Here is a 22281-nt window from a genome sequence, read left to right on the forward strand (position 1 = left end):
TTTTACCTACTATATAATCTTTTAGATTTTTGTTTTCAGTGTGACATGCAAAACTTTCATTTTAAGAATGGTCTTTCTAATTACTCATTAATTACTGAATATTCTGATGATCCTCTCTCTATATAGATAGTTCTTTCCCTAATAAAAACATCTACCAACAAGCATGGCAGAAGACTCCAATCTGAAAACATTTTAAGAATGTGAAACATTTTATTTAGGATTTGTGTTACATTCGGCTAGGTTTTACTTGAGCTAAAAACCAAAGATACAGTAAATGGTTGACATGATACATCGTAGCTTTTGCCTATACAATTATTGCGGAAACATCAATATCCAATTAGTGTGTCAGATACTTGGATACATCAAAATCTAATATATATTATAATATTATTCTAAAGCGTGTCACAGATACTTAGCTGACTTTGCTTTTTAGCAGCTTCTTTGTAGCATTGCACCTTGTCAAATTATACCAGCATGCAATGCCAGAGTAATTGCTTAGAAATAGTAGATTAATCTCAGTTATAATACAGTCAAAATAACTTTTATGTTAGCTCTCGCTAGATCGATAGATATACATGTCATTTACACGGTTTTTGGCTTATAGCTGTAAATTTAATTTTAGAATGTTTTGAATTTTAAGTTAAAGGTGACTTTTAACTAAGTAAACATATTGAAAAATCTAGGTTTTGTGTGATCTTTTATAATGGTACTTACAATTACATTTACTTTTGAATTAGTAGAATCAGGCCAAAATGTCAACTATATACTAGCAGTTAAAATGAGGAATCATATTTACATAACTTTTTATAAAAGTTATACAGAAGAGAATGAAATATATGATAAAATAATTAACATGATTAAGAGAGATAGAGCACAAACAGTAACACTGCAAATAAATAATAAAAGACTGCTGCATTGACAATATGCAGACATACCAGTTAAATTTGCTCATAAAAGCCACTTGACAGTAAATTTAATGTGCTAATTTAATTAATATCTATCCCAAGATGTAAGGATAGTGTCTTTCTCTGTAATTCTTAAAGGTCGGTGCCTGATAGAGTGACCTTTCGAAGTTCTTAACATTCAGACCCCACAACTTGGTTAGGAAAAGATAAGATATGAATGAGGGATGGGAAAAAGCTTTTTGGGTGAAGTGCAAAACCGCTTATTTCTCTTGAATTTTCATATTTTTATATTCCTTTCTATTTTACAATGCATATTTAGTAAGCTTTATATAGTGATAATAAATTCTAGTATAATTATTGCTGTGTATTTTATCCTTGTATCACGGATAAATAAACATGAGCAGCCACAAACATGTGTCTCAAGAGGATGTGATACCCACATCTGTTTATTTTCTTTAGTGCATTTAGACCTACTCAGACATTTTTACTGTAGAACATTGGTGTCTTTGTCACTTTTTAAGCACGTATTGATGTGAATTTATTGTTCTTATTTGGACTTGTTTCAGATACAAAAACCTTGAATTTCTGCATAACGGCCAAGGCTTTTACTTTTTCATGGTACTATCCGTACAAAAATGTTATTCAGTCCTTTAAGAAAAGGAGTTTGTGATTAGTTTCATTGTTCCTACTTACGTATTTAGGAATGGGTTATCCTATGTTTCCTCGTAACTGTTTCTACGGTCAGAGAAGTTTTAGGAGGAAATGTGTATAAGATAACTTATAAAATGAATGATGTGATGAAAATAAATAAGTAAAAAAACTTGCAGAAAATTGTTATAATAAAATATCTCTTTTATGGGCTATACATTGAATAAGGGATGGAAGAAAACATGTAGACAAAAGAATGACTCTCACAGTTCTTTACCCTGCTGAAATCCTTGCCTTGGTATATGTGACATGTTTGACTTGATTCCCGCAATCCGGTTTCTCATACAAAATTCATTGGTTTTCAAGTTTCAGTTATTTATTGGTCTTAATCTTATCATTGAAGCACATGAAACTTTTTTAGAAGGAAGGTGAACAATTTTTACCAAGAAAGATAATTTTGTAATAAGAAAGTATACTATACAGATAAACTGAAAGTGTAACCAAAAATATAAACTAAAAAGATCAAAGAACCAAACAATTTGTATCAAGACAGATGCTTTTGCCACTCTATTTTGGTTGAGATGTTGAGGAAAAAGTGGGGTAGTTCTTAAAATCTTACCTTTTCATACTATAATTAGAAAGCTATAAGGGAGCTGGAAACACTATTTTCTACGAAAGAAAAACTTTTAGCTCTTTTATTGAAAATAATTGACGACGATGGGGTTTATGATCCTTTTTTTGTGGTCTGTTCTTCATAGACAGATGCTCAGAGACCACTGAGACTCAGCGTGCTAACCCTAGACAAAAGTGGGTCGTGCTGGGTTGTATGAAAAGAATAGCATGTTTATTTTGACACAACCTGCAACAGTTTTCCAGATATGAGAGGGACCATGCCAAGTATATGTTATGGAAAAGCCTTTTTGTGGATTTTTTGAAATTAATTTCGCAATGGAAATACTATTTATGCAAGAAGATTAGTTCAAAAATGAACCTGGACAATTATTTCCATAGAAATTGCCATGTCAAATAACCAAATATAGCAAATCTGTGTAGAAAAGGAAAATTCACGAACTGTCACAAATGAAAGTCAAACTTCCATTTTCAGAAGATTTGATCATGTAGTTAATGCTTCTTGATCTCTTGTTTTCACACTAATTTAGTCTCCTCTTCCAACAGCTGTTATCTTTAGTTTGTGTTATGATGATCATTTTGTAGCAACATCGTTACTGCAAATTGAAATGGATCATATATCTGTGCAAACTTATTGATGTAACAGCTATTCATTCACCCAAATCCAATGACTACTTGTCCAAAACATAAGATGAAATAGGGTTTTCAAGGCTAAACGAGGTAGTTGTTCAAATTGAGATATGATAAGATTCATAGTGCAAGTGATATTCTGTGTTTGTAGAATGAGAAGTGGAATTACAGGAACTTGGTTACTATAAGCACTAACACAATTGCAATCACCATCCATTTTGTGCACTGAAATTATTTGATTTGGATTAGTTTGCTCCCATTCCACGTGCATTTTCTGTTCACATGAGCTGGTGCTACAGGCCACTTTATCACTTTGTTATTACTTCTTCCTAAGTGGCCCACCTACATCCCTCCATTAATTCCTATCCATGCTTCCGTTTAGGGAGCAATGCCTCTCTGTATACTTACTGTGGGGATTTTATTATGTCAGAATCGTGTGTGAAATTTAAAATTTAGTGTCGGTTGAGTCCGTGGAAACCTTGGTTTTGAGAAGTAATACCTACTATTTTCTATGGAAGAAAAAAAAGGTCCATAGTCTTTAGTTGTCATTCCATATATAAGAGTTTTAAATAATGTTTTAGAGTTTGATTGTCAGAAATAAGGTTTGCAGAATGTCCTAAAATGGAAGACAGAATTATAGGCAACAGCAGATTCTATCTTCTTATTTTGGACTTCAAATTACATAAGTAGATGTTATGCATTATCAGCATTATCCTACTTGAAGCTAACATTGTTCATAAGAATGACATTCTTGTTTTCTTCTCACTATGATTGGATTCAAATTTGAAAATTGTTTTTTACAATTTCAGTACACAGTTACAAGTTTTGATGTACAAATAAATTTATGTTTTTTGAACTTTCTTAGCTTTAATTCAGACATGTAATTTTAAACTTATTTCCTGAAAGAATGAGGTTTTACCCAGTTCAGGATAAAACTTACATATGCAGCTCTTTATGTATTTCTGGTATTGTTTTCCATTAGAATCAGTTTTACCTTACTATCCAAACTTATATTCTTCAATGTAAATTTTCATTATGATCATTATTAAAGTTATACTTCAATTGTGATGAAAAACAACAGTGAAGAACATCTAAGTTTTGCTAAACTAATCGTAAATAAGCTGCTGACATGTGTCCTTCATCTTCCTCGGGCCCTCTCACACAATCATTTTGACATGAAAATGTATATCTATGGTACAACAAGCGGGTACTGTTGTTAAAATGTGATGTGATGTGTGTATTACAGCGTTCGTTTCTTTGTTTTAAAGTTAAACAGAACAGATGTTAGATAGAACTGTCATAAGCTAGTAAACATAATTAAGAAGTGTGATTAAACTAATTTCATTTCTCTAGTGAGAAAACTTGGTTCTTTACCTGAAATAAACAGATCTTCAGTCTCTTACTCATTTGCATGCATAGTTTAATTGGATTTATTAATGTTAACAGCTTTGTCTGATATTTTCTTGTGTGAAATGAAATGATTATCTTACTCTAGCAATCGCAATTCAGGTACTCTAAAAGCATTTTATGAAAGAAACTTTATGGTTTTCATGCAAAGAAAAACTTTTAAAAAAATCATAGAAGCAACCCGAAAGATAAGCCATGAGCCGTCAAATTATTTCTGTATCTGATATGACAGAGGTAGGGAAAACTGAAATCAAAGAGGAGATACCATTATCCTTTGCACGAGATTCAAAAATTAAATCTTAGTGAAATGGCGTTGAAATAGGGTAAAAGTGATAGAAACGTTGAAAAAGAAAAGACCAATATCTATGATGTAACACAGAAAGCAAACTACCATGACAAGCCTAAAGAAAAGTACAAGGATGTAGCAGGGATTTTGAAGATGGTGGAAATAGAAAAGAAGATGGCCAGTTCATGCATGATGTGGATAGAAATAGCATGCATAGGTTGCATGTGATGATATTATATATGGTTTTTCTTAGTTGGTGCTGGCAAGTAAGTTCAATCTATCGCTTATAGGTTACGTTGTTGGTTCAGGATGAGATTTATTAGAAAGATGAGTAATCACACAAAAAAAATTGATATTATTCTTTATCTAAAATTTTAAGAAAATGAATTTTTCAACTTTATACAATAACTTTATCATTTCTATTTAACGTGACTCACCCTTATAATCTCGTCCTTGTATACGGTAACATAACACAAAATATAAGAATTGCTGACAAATAACATAACAGGGAACATAGTTGGGTTCCTTAGTTTTTTTTTGGAGTAGAGTCCTGTTTTTTCTTTTTTGTGATTTTAGTTATGTTTTAAATAATCTTACAAAAATTTCTAATTTCCAATTTTATTTACACTTTAATTTATTGCCTATTATTTGATTACACTTCAAACCAAACATGTTTTAAAATACAATAAAAAACATACTTTCATTTATGAAAATGTAAAAGAACAACAAATCAAAATTATAATTTTTCTAAAAGAGAAAGATTAAAAAAATAAAGAGATGAAAATCCCTAGTCAATAGTTGAAAAAGTGTCAGTTTTAATATTTAACAAAAAGAAAAATTACTATTTGCTTCGCGTTTCATTCAAGATTAGCATGTACAAAACTCACTACTAAAAATATTTGTTAACTAATACAACAAAATCAAAAGCCTACAAAAATTATAAAATTTTAATTTAACAGGTTAAATTTGAGATTACTATTGTTTAAATTTTGAAGACTTCACTTTGTGATGCGATGGCATATAAACTGCATTTAGGCATTGTCTAAATTTGTCATCATATAATATATATATATATAATTTTATCATGTTCTTTTTTTCATATACACATCTTTTTTCAATGTTTACTTTTTATAATATATTGGATATTTACGTCATTGTTATTTAGAAATCTATTTTTATATTTATAACTTTTCATTTTTTCAAATTAGATTTTAAACATATTATAACTTTTGGCCATTGTTTTTATTGATTTAAATAAATTAGGCACCAATTATTTTTATAATATTATTCTTCAATGATGGGAATATGATTTTCAGTTAGTGGTCTCTTGGTGTATCAGGAAAAGATGAAAGTTTTATTCGATTGTGTAATATTTTTAATTCTAAAATTTCTCATTTTTAGAGAGAAAAACGTGCTACGACTAAGTTGGTGTGAATAGATGTTATTTCTTCACATAAATTTTGATTTTAGAAATATATTTTATGTCATAATATAGATTCTCTTAGATTTTGATTTAACCTGTTGTATTTTTTTTTGTTGAATTATATGTACTAGAGAAACAAGTGATTGATGAGATATAAGAAATGAACCTAAATGAGATTTTATATTGTCGTAATAATACTTCTTTAAGTAATAACTAATTAACAAGAATTAGTTAATATTCAAATAAATATAAATATAGACACAAATATCACAATACCATTGCTTTAACAAAAACAAAAATAAAAGCTAAAATCCAAATGAGCATCTAGAATAGATGTTAACTTTTACAGAAAAATAGAGACAATTATAATCAAAGTCAGACCGGTTATCCCTACACCAATTTAAGCTTATACGTAGCGTGTTACTTGTTAAGAAATAAACGAATTACCTCCTTGATTCTCACTTTCATGTCTCCTGGATTCCTTAATTAATATCAATTTATAGCAGGAAATTACTTCATTCAGTTCATTGATTACCAAAGACGTGAGAGATTAAAAAAAAACTATTCCATTTAGAACATTGTGAAAACACCTGGTTGTGGTGGTGGTGGTGATTGTGGCATTGGTGGTATTGTTGGTGGTCGTGTTGGTATTCGAGGTGCTGGTGTTGGTTGTGGTGGTGGTGGTGAATGTGGTAGGTAGTGGTATTGGTGTTGATAGTGGTGGTGGTTGTGGTATTGGCATTGGTGGTGGTGGTGGTTGTAGAGGTGGTGGTGGTGGTTGTAGAGGTGGTGGTGGCGGTGATGGAAAAGTTCAGTTACAGCTAAAGAGAAAGTCCAGCAGCCTATCAAACTATTTAAGGTGCATAATTGTTGAGCAGTCGGTAAAGCTCCATGTCGTAAGTTCTCTCGTTTTAGCTTAACAGCTATCACAACAAACGATTGTCCTTTGGTTCCTTGATCTCCAGGTCTCCAATTAGCTCACCATTCGGTGTCAAACCCCGAATTTTAACATCATAATAAACTTCTTCTACTTTTCTTAGGTCATACTTCATGCCTGCCATGTTAAAGGTTGAAAGATATCATGCAAACGGACGGTATCAGTCAACTCCTCTAGAAAAAGTAATATATGCAAACAGTGCAGGTATCTTTGGTGCACGTGTTTTGGGAATGGAGAGTGAGACATATCTGTTATATATATGTATGTGTGTGTGTGTGTCAACATTGAGAATACAAAGACAGTACTATCATTAGGTAGTGTGATGACAATAGAAAGGAAAAGAAAGAAGGCATGGACAAGGTACAAGTAATAACATACCATCAAACTTCTTTCGCAAAAGATCATTGCGAAGATTAAGCATACGAAATGCAGCATGGAGGTCTGTCAAGAACTTTAAGACCTTCTTTGGACAATCGTAATTCCCAGCTGTCACTTGATTCACCACATACCTTGGCTGCAATGTCAAATGAATTGTAAATTAGGTTGCAATAGTCATGATATTTTTTCCTTAAACATACAGAAGTTTGATAATCTGTTGTGTATGTGTAGGTGCATATGGTTAAAAACAGTGTATAGTGAATATCTCCACTATTTTGTGCAGTATGATACGTAAACGTTCAGAGGAAATGAGTTCTTACCAATTCATTAGACATAAAACAGACACCTGCATGATAAAAAATGAATCAATACACATACGACAAAACTATGAAATCGTAATCCGCAAAAACTAGACCTATGGCTCAAATCAAAAGATGGAGTTGGAAGATTTTGGTTGACTAATGTAATCAGGAAAAAAATTAAGAATCATCAGTACTAATGAGATGAGTAATGACTAAATATTGTTAGCTGTTGTAATTCAAACCTCTTTCTGTTTTAGTTAGTTTCTGTTTAGTTGCTCTGTTTCTGTATAAACCTTCTGCATGCCTATATATTCCATGCAGACGTCTCTGTAAAACTCTCTCGTTTTGCTTTATCTTTCTCTTTGCAAACCCTTTGTGTTTTGTGTCATTTTACGTATGTTCCAATAGTGGTATCCAGAGCCAAGGTTCCCTTACCTTGGGCGTGTGGGCTTTTCGTTGTTTCTCTCCAGGCTTCTGTTGTGTCTGGTGGTGTCTTTGTTGTTGTTCAAGATTGTTGTTCTTGGCTCGTGAGAATGGCTGCTGATCTTTCATCATCACAACTTCCAATTTTAACAGATAAAAATTGGAACCGCTGGAGCACCCAGATGAGGGTGGTGTTCCGTGTGCAAGGTGTAAGTGGAGTCATTGAGAAGACAGAGGATGATTCTTCCGACAGAGAAGGACAAGAAAAGGAGTTCAAGCAGAAAGATGATAAAGCGTTGATGCTCATTCATCAATGTGTTGATGACGTCCATTTTGAAAAGATTCAGAACGCGTCTACAGCTAAAGAAGCATGGGGCATCTTGATGCGATGTTATTCGGGAGGAGAAAAAGTTAAGGTGCGACTCCAAGCACTCAGAAGACAGTACGAGCATTTGGAATTGGAGGAAGGTGAACGAATAAATGAGTTTTTCAGTCAAGTCATAACGATCAAGAATCAAATGAAAGCCTGTGGTGAAGAGATTACAGACACGATGGTCATCGAAAAAATCATGAGGTCGTTACCAGAAATGTTTGACCACATAGTTGTTGCCATTGAGGAATCAAGGGACGTTTCTAAACTCAAGATTGAGGAACTTCAAAGTTCTTTAGAAGCCTATGAAATGAGGAAGATTGAAAGGAAGTCTAAACGTGATGATCAAGCTCTGAAAGTCAGATACGTAAAAGGAGAAGAGAAAAGGAAGATCAAGAAATGGGAAGGAAAACCAAGAAAAGGGAAGTGGAAGAAAGAAGGAAACAACGTTGATAATGAAGAACCAGATGAGAAATCCGATACCAGTACATCTGATTCCAAAGACAAGAAAGGTTACAAGAAAGGCTGGAAAAAGAAGAAAGATAAAAGGAATATAGAATGCTTCAATTGTCATAAGTATGGTCACTTTGCGTCTGAGTGTTTTCCAGAGAAATCCAAAGAGAAGAAGAGCAAGGAGAAAGAAGCGCATGTTGCTGAAGAAGACTCGGACACAGAGACAACACTAACTCTGATGGTGTTGACAGCAACAGAATGTACAAATTCTTTAAACAAGACCTGGTATCTCGACTCTTGGATGTTCAAATCACATGACATGCAACAAGGAGTGGCTCGTCAATTTTAATCAGACCAAGAAGAGCAAAGTTAAATTCGCTGATAATAGCACATTAAAGGTTGAAGGTGCAGGAGATGTGGTGATTAATAGAAGGAATGGTTCTCAGGTAGTTATCTCAAATGTGTTGTATGTTCCTGATATGAAATGCAACCTCCTTAGCATTGGGCAATTGGTTGAGAAAGGTTTTACTGTGTTTATGGGCAATCAAAATAAGGTTGAGCTATACGACAGCAAGAATAGATTAGTCTTGATTAGCAATATCTCTCAGAATAGAACATTTCAAGTATGTTTCGATGGAACCGAGAATATACAATGTCTATCAGCAGTGAAGAACGAGGAAAGTTGGAAGTGGCACTTACGATATGGACATTTAAATTTCAGAGACTTGAAAAGGCTCGAAGAAAAGGATATGGTAACAGGTATGCCACATATTTCCATACCAGATGATGCCTGTAAGTCTTGTTTGGCAGGCAAGCAACCCAGAAAAGTTTTTCGATCTGAAATAGAGATGAGATCAAAAGGATGCCTTGATATCATACATGCGGACATTTGTGGTCCTTTAGATACACCATCTCTTGGTGGAAATAGGTATTTTATCGTGTTCGTGGATGAATTCAGCAGAATGTGTTGGGTTTATATGATCAAATTGAAAGGAGAAGCTCTTGATGTGTTCAAGAAGTATATTGTTGGTGTGGAAAGAGAAAGTGGAAAGACGTTGAAGGTTCTTAGAATTGATGGTGGAGGTGAGTTTACCTCTTATGCGTTTGAAGATTTCTGCCAAAAGAAAGGTATAAGTCATGAAGTTACTGCTCCATATACCCCACAACATAATGCTCTGGTAGAAAGGAGAAACCGCACTATCCTGAATACTGCAAGATGTTTGATGAAAGAAAAGAACGTGCCACGTGATTTCTGGGCAGAGGCAGTAGCTACAGCTGTATACCTCTTAAACAGATGTCCTACAAAGCGTATCAAAGGAAAGGTGCCTCTCGAAGTATGGACAGGTAACACACCTTCTGTAAAGCATTTAAAAATCTTTGGTTCCCTTGCGTTTGTTCATGTTGCAGATCAGAAACGTACCAAACTTGAAGACAAGAGTGAACCTATGGTGTTCATGGGATATCATCCCACTGGAGCGTACAAGCTCTACAATCCAAGGAAGCAAAAAATGGTCATCAGCAGGGATGTGCTTGTGTTAGAAAAGGAAACCTGGGACTGGAGCTGCATGCATAAGAATCCTAAAAGAATCTTGATACGAGAAATTCTCGAAAATCATGAAGAAGAAGAAGGAACAAAGGTTGTACCTGAAACTGAGGATGACTCTGCTGAGAACATCAGTGTTGAAGTTGGTAATCAACGACCCAGAAGGCAGATTGTGAGATCCTCAAGATTTTCCGATTATGAGACGTACTCAGATTCTGCTATTGATGAGGAAGGGAGTCTAATCCACATAGCTCTAATGGCAGAGGCAGAGCCTGTGAGTGTTGATGATGCGCTGAAACAACCTGTTTGGAAGAATGCAATGATGGAAGAACTGAACTCCATTGAAAGGAACAACACGTGGCGCTTAGTTGATCTCCCACCTGGAAAATGTAGCATTGGTGTCAAATGGATATTCAAGAGAAAGCTAAATCCAGATGGCTCGGTGTCAAAGTATAAGGCACGTCTCGTTGCCAGGGGATTTTTGCAGAAGAAGGGCATTGATTTTGACGAGGTTTTCGCGCCAGTGGCGAGATTGGAAACCATTCGTGTGGTGGTGGCAATTGCTTGTGCTCGAAGATGGCAGATCTATCAGCTTGATGTCAAGTCTGCCTTTCTTCATGGAGTGTTGGAAGAAGAGGTTTACGTACAACAACCTCCAGGCTTTAAGATTAAGAATGATGAGAGAAAGGTTTATAGGTTGCAGAAAGCCTTGTATGGTCTGCGCCAAGCACCCAGAGCTTGGAATAAGAGGATTGACTCTTCTCTGATAAATCAAGGATTTGAAAAATGCAAGGTTGAACACAGTGTCTACGTGAAAGAAACATCAAAAGGTAATATGTTAATTGTTTGTTTATACGTAGATGACTTACTTGTTATGAGAAATAGAGAAGATTGGGAGAAAATATCCCTTGTGTGTTTTGCATACACATAGGGTAATTTATTTATATTGTAAGATATGGGCCAATGCCCTTAATACAGAATAGACTAAGCCCAAATAACAGAAACACACATCTTAACATCTAACACTTGTAACAGGATCAAGGCTGGAGGATGTAGATGAATTCAAGATGAACATGAAAAGAGACTTCGATATGACAGATTTGGGAGAACTCTATTATTTCCTCGAAATGGAGTTCACACGGTCTGAAAGAGGTATTGTTATGCACCAACAGAAGTATGCAAATGAAATACTTGAGAGATTTCAAATGCACCAGTGCAATGCAGCTCAAAGTCCTTTAGAGGCAAATATAAAACTTGGGAATAACGATGCTGAAGAGTATGCAGATGCCACAAAATACAAACAGGTTGTTGGGTCGTTAAGATTTTTGTGTAATAGTAGATCTGATTTAATGTTTAGTGTAGGCTTGATAAGCAGGTTCATGTGCCAACCAAGGAAAAGTCATATGGACTCTACCAAGCGTATTCTCAGATATGTCAAAGGCACCACTGGCTATGGAATATTGTTTCCCTTTGGAAACCAGGAAAGTTGTTTGAAGATCACAGGTTTTTGCGATTCTGACTATGGTGGTGACACTGTTGAGAGGAGAAGTACTTCCGGGTTCATATACTTCATTAATGGAGCACCCATCTCATGGTCATCCAAGAAGCAAACGGTCGTTGCTCTGTCCAGTTGCGAAGCCGAGTATGTTGCAGGTTGCTATGCTGCATGCCAAGGAGTTTGGCTTGAAGAATTATTGTCTGAGCTGAGAATTGTTTTGGAGGAACCTGTGGAGCTGAGAATGGACAATACTTCGGCCATAAACCTTGCCAGGAATCCTGTCAGCCACGGGAGGAGCAAACACATTGAAGTGAAATTTCACTTCTTACGTGATGTTGTTAACAAGGAAAGGATCAAGTTGACATACTGCAAGACTTTGGAACAATTGGCAGATCTATGTACCAAGTCTTTAGCCATTGATAAGTTCGTGAATATGCGATCAAAAATTGGAATGGTGTCCTTCGAGAATTTGAATTAAGGGAGAGTGTTAGCTGTTGTAATTCAAACCTCTTTCTGTTTTAGTTAGTTTCTGTTTAGTTGCTCTGTTTCTGTATAAACCTTCTGCATGCCTATATATTCCATGCAGACGTCTCTGTAAAACTCTCTCGTTTTGCTTTATCTTTCTCTTTGCAAACCCTTTGTGTTTTGTGTCATTTTACGTATGTTCCAATAAATATAACACTAACGTACACATTTGGTTATTGATCCGTTGTCCCGGAAATCCCACTTATTATAACCGCCATACCCGTGTTTTTTTAAAATTATAACCATATTTAAGTTGACCACGCCCCCTGAAGGAAGCTAGCCCGAGAAAATGCGCAATAGGATCATATTCATCTCCAGAAACGATTATTACACAGTTAATGCTAAACAAGTACATGTTTTAAAAGACTCACCTATTAAGTAGTCTTCAACGTCTAGACCGAAGTCTGAACCCACTGCAAAACAACAATTAGATACAGAATTACTAAATCTCAGTGACTAGGAATGAATGGTAAGTAGTTGACATCATGGCAAAGAAACAGGGAGGAAAAAATAACACAATTTGCATCCACTTATTCTGAGTGACAAAAGACAATTGCGGTATGGCGCATATAGAAGATAAGTAGACAAATTCCCATAAACTATCGACCATACAAGATTACCACAATCCTAAGTTAAATGCGTCTTAGAATTTAAAAAAGCGTTGCAAAAGGTTCGAAAATTTAACTGTCCAAAAGATGCTTAGTTCTCTGATTTAGATGTTAAAACCCCGTGTTATTGGAAATCTACACAAGGCAAGACACTTATATATAAAACAAAGAATTCAATGGCATTTGAGGCTATAAAACCTTTGATTGAATGGAAGCATCTGGCACTTCTAACATATATAGGGCATACTTCAAATTTGAAAGAGTATTAAGACATACACCCAAGTTTTTCCTCAGCCTCTTTGTGCTCGAGAAGGCTTCCTGTTTCTAGCCAGTGCATGAACGTAAGCATCGAAACTACAGTCTGTGTTTCACTCTTCCAATCACCATGATACCTACATTACACAAGAAAAAGGCAAAATTACAAAGACACAAAAAAATAAAACATAAATAAAAGATTAATAGTTCCTCCGAATTTAATCACCTATAGTATTGCCCAGAGCTTCCTCCAAGAACTTCAGCAAGCTCCTTATACTGTTCCTTTAACACATTGACCTGAGACTTGGCCTTCTCTAAAAGCCCTGTTCGAACCCAAAAAATCAAATATTCATGAGATAATGACAGAATGCATTGCCTTGCTACAATGAACTAAACCATAAACAACTATAAACTTAACACACTTCAACCCTCAAAATTCATCTCAAACTTGCAATGGATAACAAAAAAGTCTCTTTGTATGAAACCAGAAATTGCGGAATACATGTTTAAGTCTTGACGCTTTCTATTTAACACTCGAGCCATAAAAAACAAATCCATTTGCAAGTGCGTGAAAGAGATGGGGATACTAATGTAGTTAGGGCTAAGAAAAGCAGAGGAGCACAGTGTGTTCGGTAGTACCGGGTGTGGGGCGAGATTGATGAACGAGAAGAAGAGTGGCATAGATGAGCCTAGTGGAAGACTCAATCTCCGAAACGACGCTTCGAATTCTGTCCCGGAGCGTTCCAGATTGTTCCAGCTGAACCCTAAACGAGTCGAATTGCTTCTCTAGCGACGACTGAGGCTCCGCCATTGAGGAGGAGAAGCATGAAACGGGGACTGAAAGGCGAAACGTTTCGGGTCTCCAAAACGGAGATACGAGAAGGAGAGGATCAGGGTTTAAGGAACGAGAAAAGACGTGGCAGTAGGGAGCCACGTTTCGAAACGCCGGTTTCATATATTGCATGGTATTAATGTGAAGGTTTCCGTTTTCCCTTTTCTTTTTGTGCATGCGTAGTGGCGCTCTCCTATATGTTCAAATTTGTTATTTACATTTTTTTTTCTTTTCAATTCAACTCAAAATTGTTAATTGCATAAAAAACGTTACATTGAATTTGGATTATTTTAACTAAAATATTAACATGTCCTAAGTGACATATGTTACATTTTTATATCAAAGTTGTCACAACATTACATAAGTTTCAAGAGTTTGACACAAAATAAATCACTCCAAATTAAACTAGTTTTAATACAATATTATTTTAAAACAAAAATTCTTAAACTTTGTAAATAACTTGTTTTATGCATAACTTGTTTAATTTACGGTCATTTATTTTGAAAGAAAAGTATCATTTCAATGTATTGATGATATTTTTTTTAATTTAAAAATTTTAAAAATAGTTTAGATAAAACAACAATTAAAGAAGTAGGGCATTAATAACTCAAAACAAACAATCTAGAATAATGATAATCTTGCATTAGTTTAAATGTATTAGACTATTATGTATGAAGTTCATGAAGTAGGAAGAATGTTTAAGAAGGGAATAACTTAAAATGGAATAACAAACTACACATGCATATGTAAATAAACTTATAGCAAATTTAGGACTTCAAATATCATTTCATAATCAAGCAATTCATTCAATTGTATTTTAATAGAAGAAATTATAAACAACTCATTATTTTACATGTTGTTTTATTTAAACTTAGTTATAATATATAATAAAAAGTGTGAAGATAATAATTTTTATTTGTAAAAATTACATAGGCAGCTCAAATTTCTTTTATGCAAATTTCGGTTCGGATTACTGGTACCCACCCCCAACAACAACCTTACGAGCCTCCTTGATAGTTAGTGTTTTCATAATTTCATTGTCTTGCTTAACATCTTTGTCTCTTCTTTTTTTCGCAAAAAAGTAGTTAGTGCTTAGAACATAAGAGGTGTTAATTTTTGATGGGCCACTTCTACTCCATCTTTTATTAAGATTCTGTTGTAGAGACTCCCAAACGAGGGACCAATAAAAAGTCTCAATTTCCGAGATTCATTCTCAAATGAGTTAGGATTATGATCAAGAGGTAAGTTTGGTTTCGACAAAATATTTTAATTAAATTTTAAAAATAATATTATAAGTTTTTGTCAAAGATCGAGTAGAGTCTTTTCAAGTTGATCCGAATTAAAGATCAAAATGGACTGGCTCAGAAGGCTAAGATGGATTGGCATGGGTCAACGACTAAGACAGACCAGATTAGATTGATTGTTGAGATGTGCAAGCCTTGATTAAAGGTTTATACGATCTGACCTAGGCCAAACACCACTATGGATGGACTCGGGTCATAGGCTAAGATGGGTTAGTTTGAGTCGAAGGTCAAGACATGTTGATCAGGGGCCGAAGGTTGAGACATGCTATCCTAAAACGAAGGTCAAGACGAGCCGATTCGAACTAAAGGCCAAGATGGGTGGCTTCATGCCAAAGGTCGAGATGAGTCAAATAAGATCAAAGGTTAAGATGGGATCCCTCAGTTTGAAAGTGAAGATATGCCAACTTGGATCGAAGGCCAATATAGACCGATTCGATTTAAAGGCCAAGAAAAATCGTACATGAACGATTATCAAGACGGACAAACTCATGTCTAAAGTCCAGATGGCTTAAAGGCCAACCACGATCAAAGGCCGAAACAGGTTGACCAAGACCAAATGTAGGGATAGGCCGATGAAGATTGAGACGGACTAACACGATAAAGGATGATAAGGGTCGACAGATTCTGAAGGCCGTGATTGGACGACATGGGTTGAAAGTCAAGACTAATAGGCTCAAACCAAAATCCAAGACAAGTCGACCCGGGCCGAAAGTCAAGACGGACTGGTTCGAGCTGAACTTCCAAACTTCCTGGCCCTAAGTCGAAGGCTGAGACGGACTAGCCTATACTAAAGATTGAGACTGGCTGACTTAAACCAAAGGTCGAGACTAGCCTCCGAAGCAATTATCGAGACATGTTGACTCAGTCATGTATTAACAAATATCAATCCTCAATTATTTGGTTGAATGTTATTTAGTTGAATGTTGTAATATATTTTAAAAGATAATTTATACTTTTTGTTTAGAAAAAGAGAGTCTATGATATGATTCAGAAAGATTCTGTAATATCTTTTATCCCATCAACTTTTTAATGGAATGTTTTTTAATTATCTAGATTTTTTTAACCCTAATTAACGTAGGTCAAGACAAATTAACAGTTTTGAATCATATGTTAAGAGAAATCACAACCTCAAAAAAAAAATTTATCAAACCAATAGACTGGTAATAAGAATTTTCAAAATATCATGATATTAAAAACGATATTTAGTTCATCCAACTTAGACAATAAATGAGTTTTTTTTTATATAGTTTATCAATATTTATGTAACTGTGATTACGGGCATTTTGGGTTCAATATAAGGGGAATTCCCCCAAAACTTTTGATTATGGGCAGAACTTAAGTTTTGACAAAAATACTTTTCAAGACTTTATGTACACAATGATGGAAACAAAATAGGCAACCCTCAATTGTTGACAATTGATGTTCATGAACTTCTATTTGAGATTTTAAACTAAAAAAAGAAAAAAACATTACAGGTCTAAGCAATTTCAGAGTATATAAAATATGAAATGTTGGATAAGATCCAACTGTGTAAGTGTAGTTAGGCAGAGGTGATGCTCATTGGCCTTGTTATTTGTTTTTAAAAACGATAAGGGGGAGAATTTGCCTTATTACTTACTTTATACTTGTTTAAAAAGTACCAATGATTTCTTTTATTTTAAAATATAAAAAAAATAATAAATTTGACCTTAAAATAAAAATATTAATATAAAGAAGTTACATAACAAAATATCAATTTCAACAAATTAAAATGATTTTAATTTCATAAGTCAAAAAATACAAATATATAAAATTAATTTTTATACTTCTTTTAATTGTTAATATTTTCTAACTAATTGTCAATTGATTTAAAAGAAATCGATAAAAATCGCATGAAAGGGGTATAATTTGGAAAATCAATTTGGAATAAATTTATTTTTACTATTTTCTCTTATAAAGATTATATTTTAAAAATATTACACCTTGTTTTCTTTGTAACACGACTGGAATTATCTTTATGAACAAGATACACTCTTTGCAATGTCTCTGCAGAAAAATAGTAAATTAATTACTCTGCCATTTATGCAGTCAAACACTAAAGACTTTAACATGAAAGGAAGAAGAGTGGTGGAAGGTTCACCATGACATGACTATGACGAAGAAATGAAATTGCATTAATTTGATTGTTGCTATCTTAACTTTTTCTATTTTATTCGTTTTCATTCAGTTGTGCTTCTTCCACGTTCCTTCCAAAGTTACATTTTCTTTTCTTTGACGTTTTGGATAAGTTATTTCATTTCGTCCAAATTCTGCGTATATTCAGTTATCCACTTCACTATCCACTGTTCTTTTGATTAGTTTAAGAGAACTGTATGGACCCGAATATTTACAAAAAAATATGTTCTCTCAAGTTATTGTGATTTTCACACTTTATTTAATGCATTCTGCTTACAATTTTATAAACAGTGTTAAAAATTATATTAATTAATGTATTACTAACGTTTTTGTTATATTTTAAATACATGTATCACTTTATGACAACAGGGAACTTAAGTTTGATGATACAGGCTGTTTCTTCCTTCTCTTACGGCACCATTATGAGTATTATAAAAGAGTGTTACAGGAGTCTGTTTTTATTATATTTACTTTACAACATTGTTTTTTTTTTCAATGTAAGAAATTTATAATTTTTTTTATAATTTAAGCATTATATTAGAATTAAATTTTAATTTTGATTTTAAAACTCATTGTTTCAACATTTAGGTTCTTAAATTCAAGAGTCACTCTTCTCAAAGCTCATAGATTACACCAGGAATGGTTACTATTATAGTCAAATCCAAAACAACACCCTTTTCACACTATTTTTTTCTTCTCAACATGTTTAGTACTTACTTTATTAGGCTGAACTTTTGTTCGGTAAACTAAGGTGACCAAGCCAGCAGCTGCTGCCGTGTGTAAAACTTCTCTTATACACTTTCTTTCTCCTTTCACTCTCTAAAGTCTCCACTTTTGGAGGCAAATGAAATGGTGCTGGTCCTCTTCGGAATCTTGACCCAAAGGGGACTGCCAACGTCTCACTTCTGTTAGATCAAAAGTTTCCTTTTTGCACCAACCGGAGGTGAGTTTCACCCCCAAAAATCTCTCCTTTTCTAGTTTTTCCTTTTGTATAAGGGTGCATGCAACTGATCCCATATGATCCTTAATACGATTCAAACGGTGCTGGGCTTCTACACTTTCAGATTGTGATATGGATGACCAATTTGGACGCTTTCTATTCTAATCTTATTTCCCAAAAAGAAAATTTTGTTTTCATTACCAATTTTTAATCTTTTGTAGTTTCAAATTTTGACTTATCTGGTACGGGTTGATGGTTTCTGTCAGTATTTCTGAGAATATGGAGATTTGGTACGCCCCAAAGACAAAAAATTGAAAATTCATTATGTATTTCCCAAAAGTAAAACTTAGTTTTTGTTAGTATTTATGGTCAATTGGGCTACTTCCTAGATTGTGATTGGTTATCTGAAACCTTCTGACTTGTTTAACTTTTGTTGAGGGTAAAAGAAACATGGAACATTGATTAAAAACGTTTATATGTGGATTATCTGAAATTGGAGACGTTGATGACTGGGGGAATTAGGCCGACATGGATTTTTTAGAAGGTGTTTGATGATATGGTTATTTGAAGGAATTTTTTTTCTTTCTGAATTCAATTTGAGGATTCTTCATCATATATGTCTTTACATTGGATGCGATGTTGCTTCTAAATGAATATCGAAATCTCAACATTCTCTTCTGAAAATGAAAATGCAGTCTAGTCAGCAGCCATGAAGTGTTTTACATTCTCCTATGGAGAGAAAAAAGAAGAGCCAAAAGGCTTGCCGTCAACATCGAGCCGGTCAGAGAATTCCATGTATGGTGATATTAGAAGATCTGGTTCTGAGTTAAATTCTCAGGAAGTTTCAGACAATGGCAGCACAGAATCTCTCAGGAGGAATGCAATATCCAGTTTGTCCCAGAGGTCCAGCAACCTCAGAGTGTTTACTGTTTCTGAACTGAAATCAGCCACAAGGAATTTCAGTCGCTCTGTTATGATCGGAGAGGGCGGCTTTGGGTGTGTCTACCTGGGATTGATTAAAAGTGTGGAGGTCCCCTCTGGAAGAATTGAAGTTGCTGTTAAACAGCTTAGTAAAAGGGGAATGCAGGTGAGGGTGTAGCTTTTTTTTTATTTTTATCTTAGGTCCTCTCCAATGTAAGGTCATCTTACTGTATGTTTTCATCGCATACTTTAAATTTTCTTGGGAGAAAAACCTTCAAATTCTTACATTTTGTTATCCCTAGTTGAGGCTGGAAGATTTCTGTTGTCAAGTAAGTGGTTGTTTGATTTTTGCATTGCATACATCCGATGCACATATTTAATGTTAACTACAGAAGCCATGAAGAGTAGCTTCTCTGTTGATATAAATTTGATGTGCGTTCCCAAATACACTGACATGCTATGGTTGCTACTGAAGATATGAATTATTTGTTTCTATGTATTGTTTTCTCCGCTTTAATTTTTGGTACTCTACTTTTGGCTTGTAGGGGCACAGGGAATGGGTGACAGAAGTGAATGTTCTGGGTGTTGTTGAGCATCCGAATCTTGTGAAACTAGTGGGTTATTGTGCAGATGATGATGAAAGAGGAATCCAGCGGCTTCTGATTTATGAATACATGCCTAACAGAAGTGTGGAACACCATTTATCCCATCGATCAGAAGCTCCTCTCTCATGGAGTAGGAGATTGAAAATAGCACGAGATGCAGCTCGTGGATTAACATACCTGCATGAAGAAATGGGTTTTCAGGTATAGGTTTGTGGCACAAGTTTCATAAATTCCTATTCAATTTAATAAGCCTTTGTCTACAAATCTTTTGCTGCACATTTATATAACCCAGATGGCCACATCCCCAAAGGAAAAAGGTGAATTACTCTGTCCTCACCGAAAAGATGCTAACACTATACTTTCCTCTCACACTCTTTTATGTTAACATTTAAACTCCCTCCCTTATGACATGAAATGTGTTAGTCCATTTAATGCAAACAACTACTAATGAGTTTCCCACGGACATTTTTCCTCTGTAAAACTTTAGCTAGTTTTGAGCATCCTATCATCGCCTTTACACGGACTTTAGGACTTTAAATGATGAAGTGATGTTTTTAGACACCCTTGTTAATGGCTTTGGAACTTAAAATCTTTATTTCATCTTCTAGCATTCCAGAGTCTACCTACTAAGCTAAAAGGTTGTTTGTTATCTGATACATTTTTTCATATATGGGAATCATGAATCGTAGGAATTATAATACTCATGAATGACTAAATTCTATTTGGTTAATAAAAAATATTGCTAGAAATATTCATGCTGTGTTTCTAGAAATTTCCTAAACTCTTTAATTCATTACTGTGTTAAATGATGTAATAAGGCTAACATGGTGTTTTTCTCATTAAAATTTTTATTTAATTCAGAAAAGTTAGCTTCCTACCTTCTTTCGTAAGAATCTTTTTGTGAGGATGTTATTTTTTCTTAAAGTAAACCAAGCATAGAAAATATAGTTTACCAATTTCAGAAAACCGGGAAACTAAAATTTTTCTTTCTACTAGACATCACCTAAGGATCACAAAGATAGAAAACTAGTTGTAAGGGGCTTGTTCACGTTAAAGTAGACTAAAGCATAAAACATGTAAATCTCTTGGGGAAGGCACTGTAATTTAAGCATATCTCATGAAAGAGAAGTGTAATTTAGCTAAAAAAGAAGAAAGGTATCTGGGAGGAGTTAATTTGAGTACTTTGATCAATGTCATGTTTAATTTATTTACCATTCATATCTCGGTGCAGTAAATGCCATGCTAACTATGTACTCATCATGCAGATAATTTTCAGAGATTTCAAATCTTCAAATATCCTTTTGGATGAACAATGGAATGCAAAGCTCTCAGACTTTGGGTTGGCAAGGTTGGGACCATCGGATGGACTGACTCATGTCTCAACAGCGGTATGGCTTTGTGTACTATTAATCCATGATTTTTTAAATAGATATTGCTAACATATTAAGACTGGTAATTGCCTTTAATCGTTTTAATTCACATGAGAAAATAGAGAAATTCAATATAAGACTAGGGGTAAATCTTTAGTCGTCTGTAGATCGAGTGGGGCTGGATAACATTGTGAAAAATATGAAGTATAATAGAATGAATCTTGATTCAGTTCTGAAAATCGTAAGAAATAACCATCTATAGAAGCTAAATGTGTGTAAAAAATTGAGTTAGTTTCTTGATTATTCTTACAGAGTGATTAGGACCTAACTCAATCCTACAAAATCACTTTGTGAGGTGAGGATTATATCCATTTATATACTATATTTTGATATTATCTATAGTTGATATGAGATTTTAAGTTTTCTCCAATACACTTCCTCATATACTATTGGACTTCATATGTATGTAACATGGCGAGTAATCCTTTTAGATAGACTCTAATATAACATAAAGAAAGGAGAAGCTTTATTAATTCTGAATGATGCAAAAGCTACCTTATGAGGGTCAACAAAAGCTATTATATCTGTACAAAAAAGATACTAGCTATGGTTAATAGATTACAGTTAACTAACAATAGCACATACATAGTCTAGAAGCCATCTAATGACTATTTTGTATCTAAATAAAGCAGAAAACAAAAATTATAACAGCAAATAATGTGTACTCTATTAATGTTTACTCGAATAATCTATAGTCTAATACAATACTCAATCTAAATTCAGCTTTCATTTTATCACTGTTATTTCAACATGGGCATGCAGATGGTTAAGTTGCCCCCTTTTGGCACCCCCTTTTGTTGTTCAAGTGTGTAACATATTGCTCAACAGCACCCAACCATAAAAAATTGGAATCCAATGACCATATTACTTGTGT

General features: G+C 34.2%; 2 protein-coding genes across 2 annotated transcripts; one reads left to right on the forward strand and one right to left on the reverse strand.

Annotated features, from left to right (window-relative positions):
* Positions 1 to 6184: 6184 nt before the first annotated feature.
* On the reverse strand, positions 6185 to 14225 carry LOC124834456 (uncharacterized). Its single transcript, XM_088105577.1, has 7 exons — positions 13861 to 14225; positions 13448 to 13544; positions 13243 to 13358; positions 12730 to 12771; positions 7565 to 7590; positions 7245 to 7380; positions 6185 to 6983 (listed from the first exon to the last, which is right to left on the reverse strand). Exons 1-7 carry the CDS (start codon positions 14183 to 14185, stop codon positions 6856 to 6858), a joined length of 870 nt encoding a protein of 289 aa, XP_087961703.1. The 5' UTR covers positions 14186 to 14225; the 3' UTR covers positions 6185 to 6855.
* A 3923-nt stretch (positions 14226 to 18148) lies between these two features.
* LOC124825053 (serine/threonine-protein kinase PCRK1-like) lies at positions 18149 to 22261 on the forward strand. Its single transcript, XM_088105578.1, has 4 exons — positions 18149 to 18454; positions 19147 to 19538; positions 19918 to 20178; positions 21243 to 22261. The coding sequence occupies exons 2-4, from the start codon at positions 19161 to 19163 to the stop codon at positions 21414 to 21416; spliced, it is 813 nt and encodes a 270-aa protein (XP_087961704.1). The 5' UTR covers positions 18149 to 18454; positions 19147 to 19160; the 3' UTR covers positions 21417 to 22261.
* The last annotated feature ends 20 nt before the right edge of the window (positions 22262 to 22281 follow it).

Source organism: Vigna umbellata, chromosome 1 (assembly GCF_029865625.1).
Source record: "Vigna umbellata cultivar VRB3 chromosome 1, Vumbellata_1.0, whole genome shotgun sequence".
NCBI classification, from domain to species: Eukaryota; Viridiplantae; Streptophyta; class Magnoliopsida; order Fabales; family Fabaceae; genus Vigna; species Vigna umbellata.

What these genes read in the sequence shown, in the direction of transcription:
- LOC124825053 (XM_088105578.1), top strand. Translation starts at nt 19,161, where the DNA reads ATGAAGTGTTTTACATTCTCCTATGGAGAGAAAAAAGAAGAGCCAAAA. An exon ending in TTAGTAAAAGGGGAATGCAG is followed by an intron (nt 19,539 to 19,917) that starts GTGAGGGTGTAG and finishes TTTGGCTTGTAG; the next exon opens with GGGCACAGGGAATGGGTGAC. An exon ending in ATGAAGAAATGGGTTTTCAG is followed by an intron (nt 20,179 to 21,242) that starts GTATAGGTTTGT and finishes CTCATCATGCAG; the next exon opens with ATAATTTTCAGAGATTTCAA.
- LOC124834456 (XM_088105577.1), bottom strand. Translation starts at nt 14,185, where the DNA reads ATGCAATATATGAAACCGGCGTTTCGAAACGTGGCTCCCTACTGCCAC. An exon ending in TCAATCTCGCCCCACACCCG is followed by an intron (nt 13,545 to 13,860) that starts GTACTACCGAAC and finishes GGGTTCGAACAG; the next exon opens with GGCTTTTAGAGAAGGCCAAG. An exon ending in TTTGCGAAAGAAGTTTGATG is followed by an intron (nt 6,984 to 7,244) that starts GTATGTTATTAC and finishes TTAACATGGCAG; the next exon opens with GCATGAAGTATGACCTAAGA.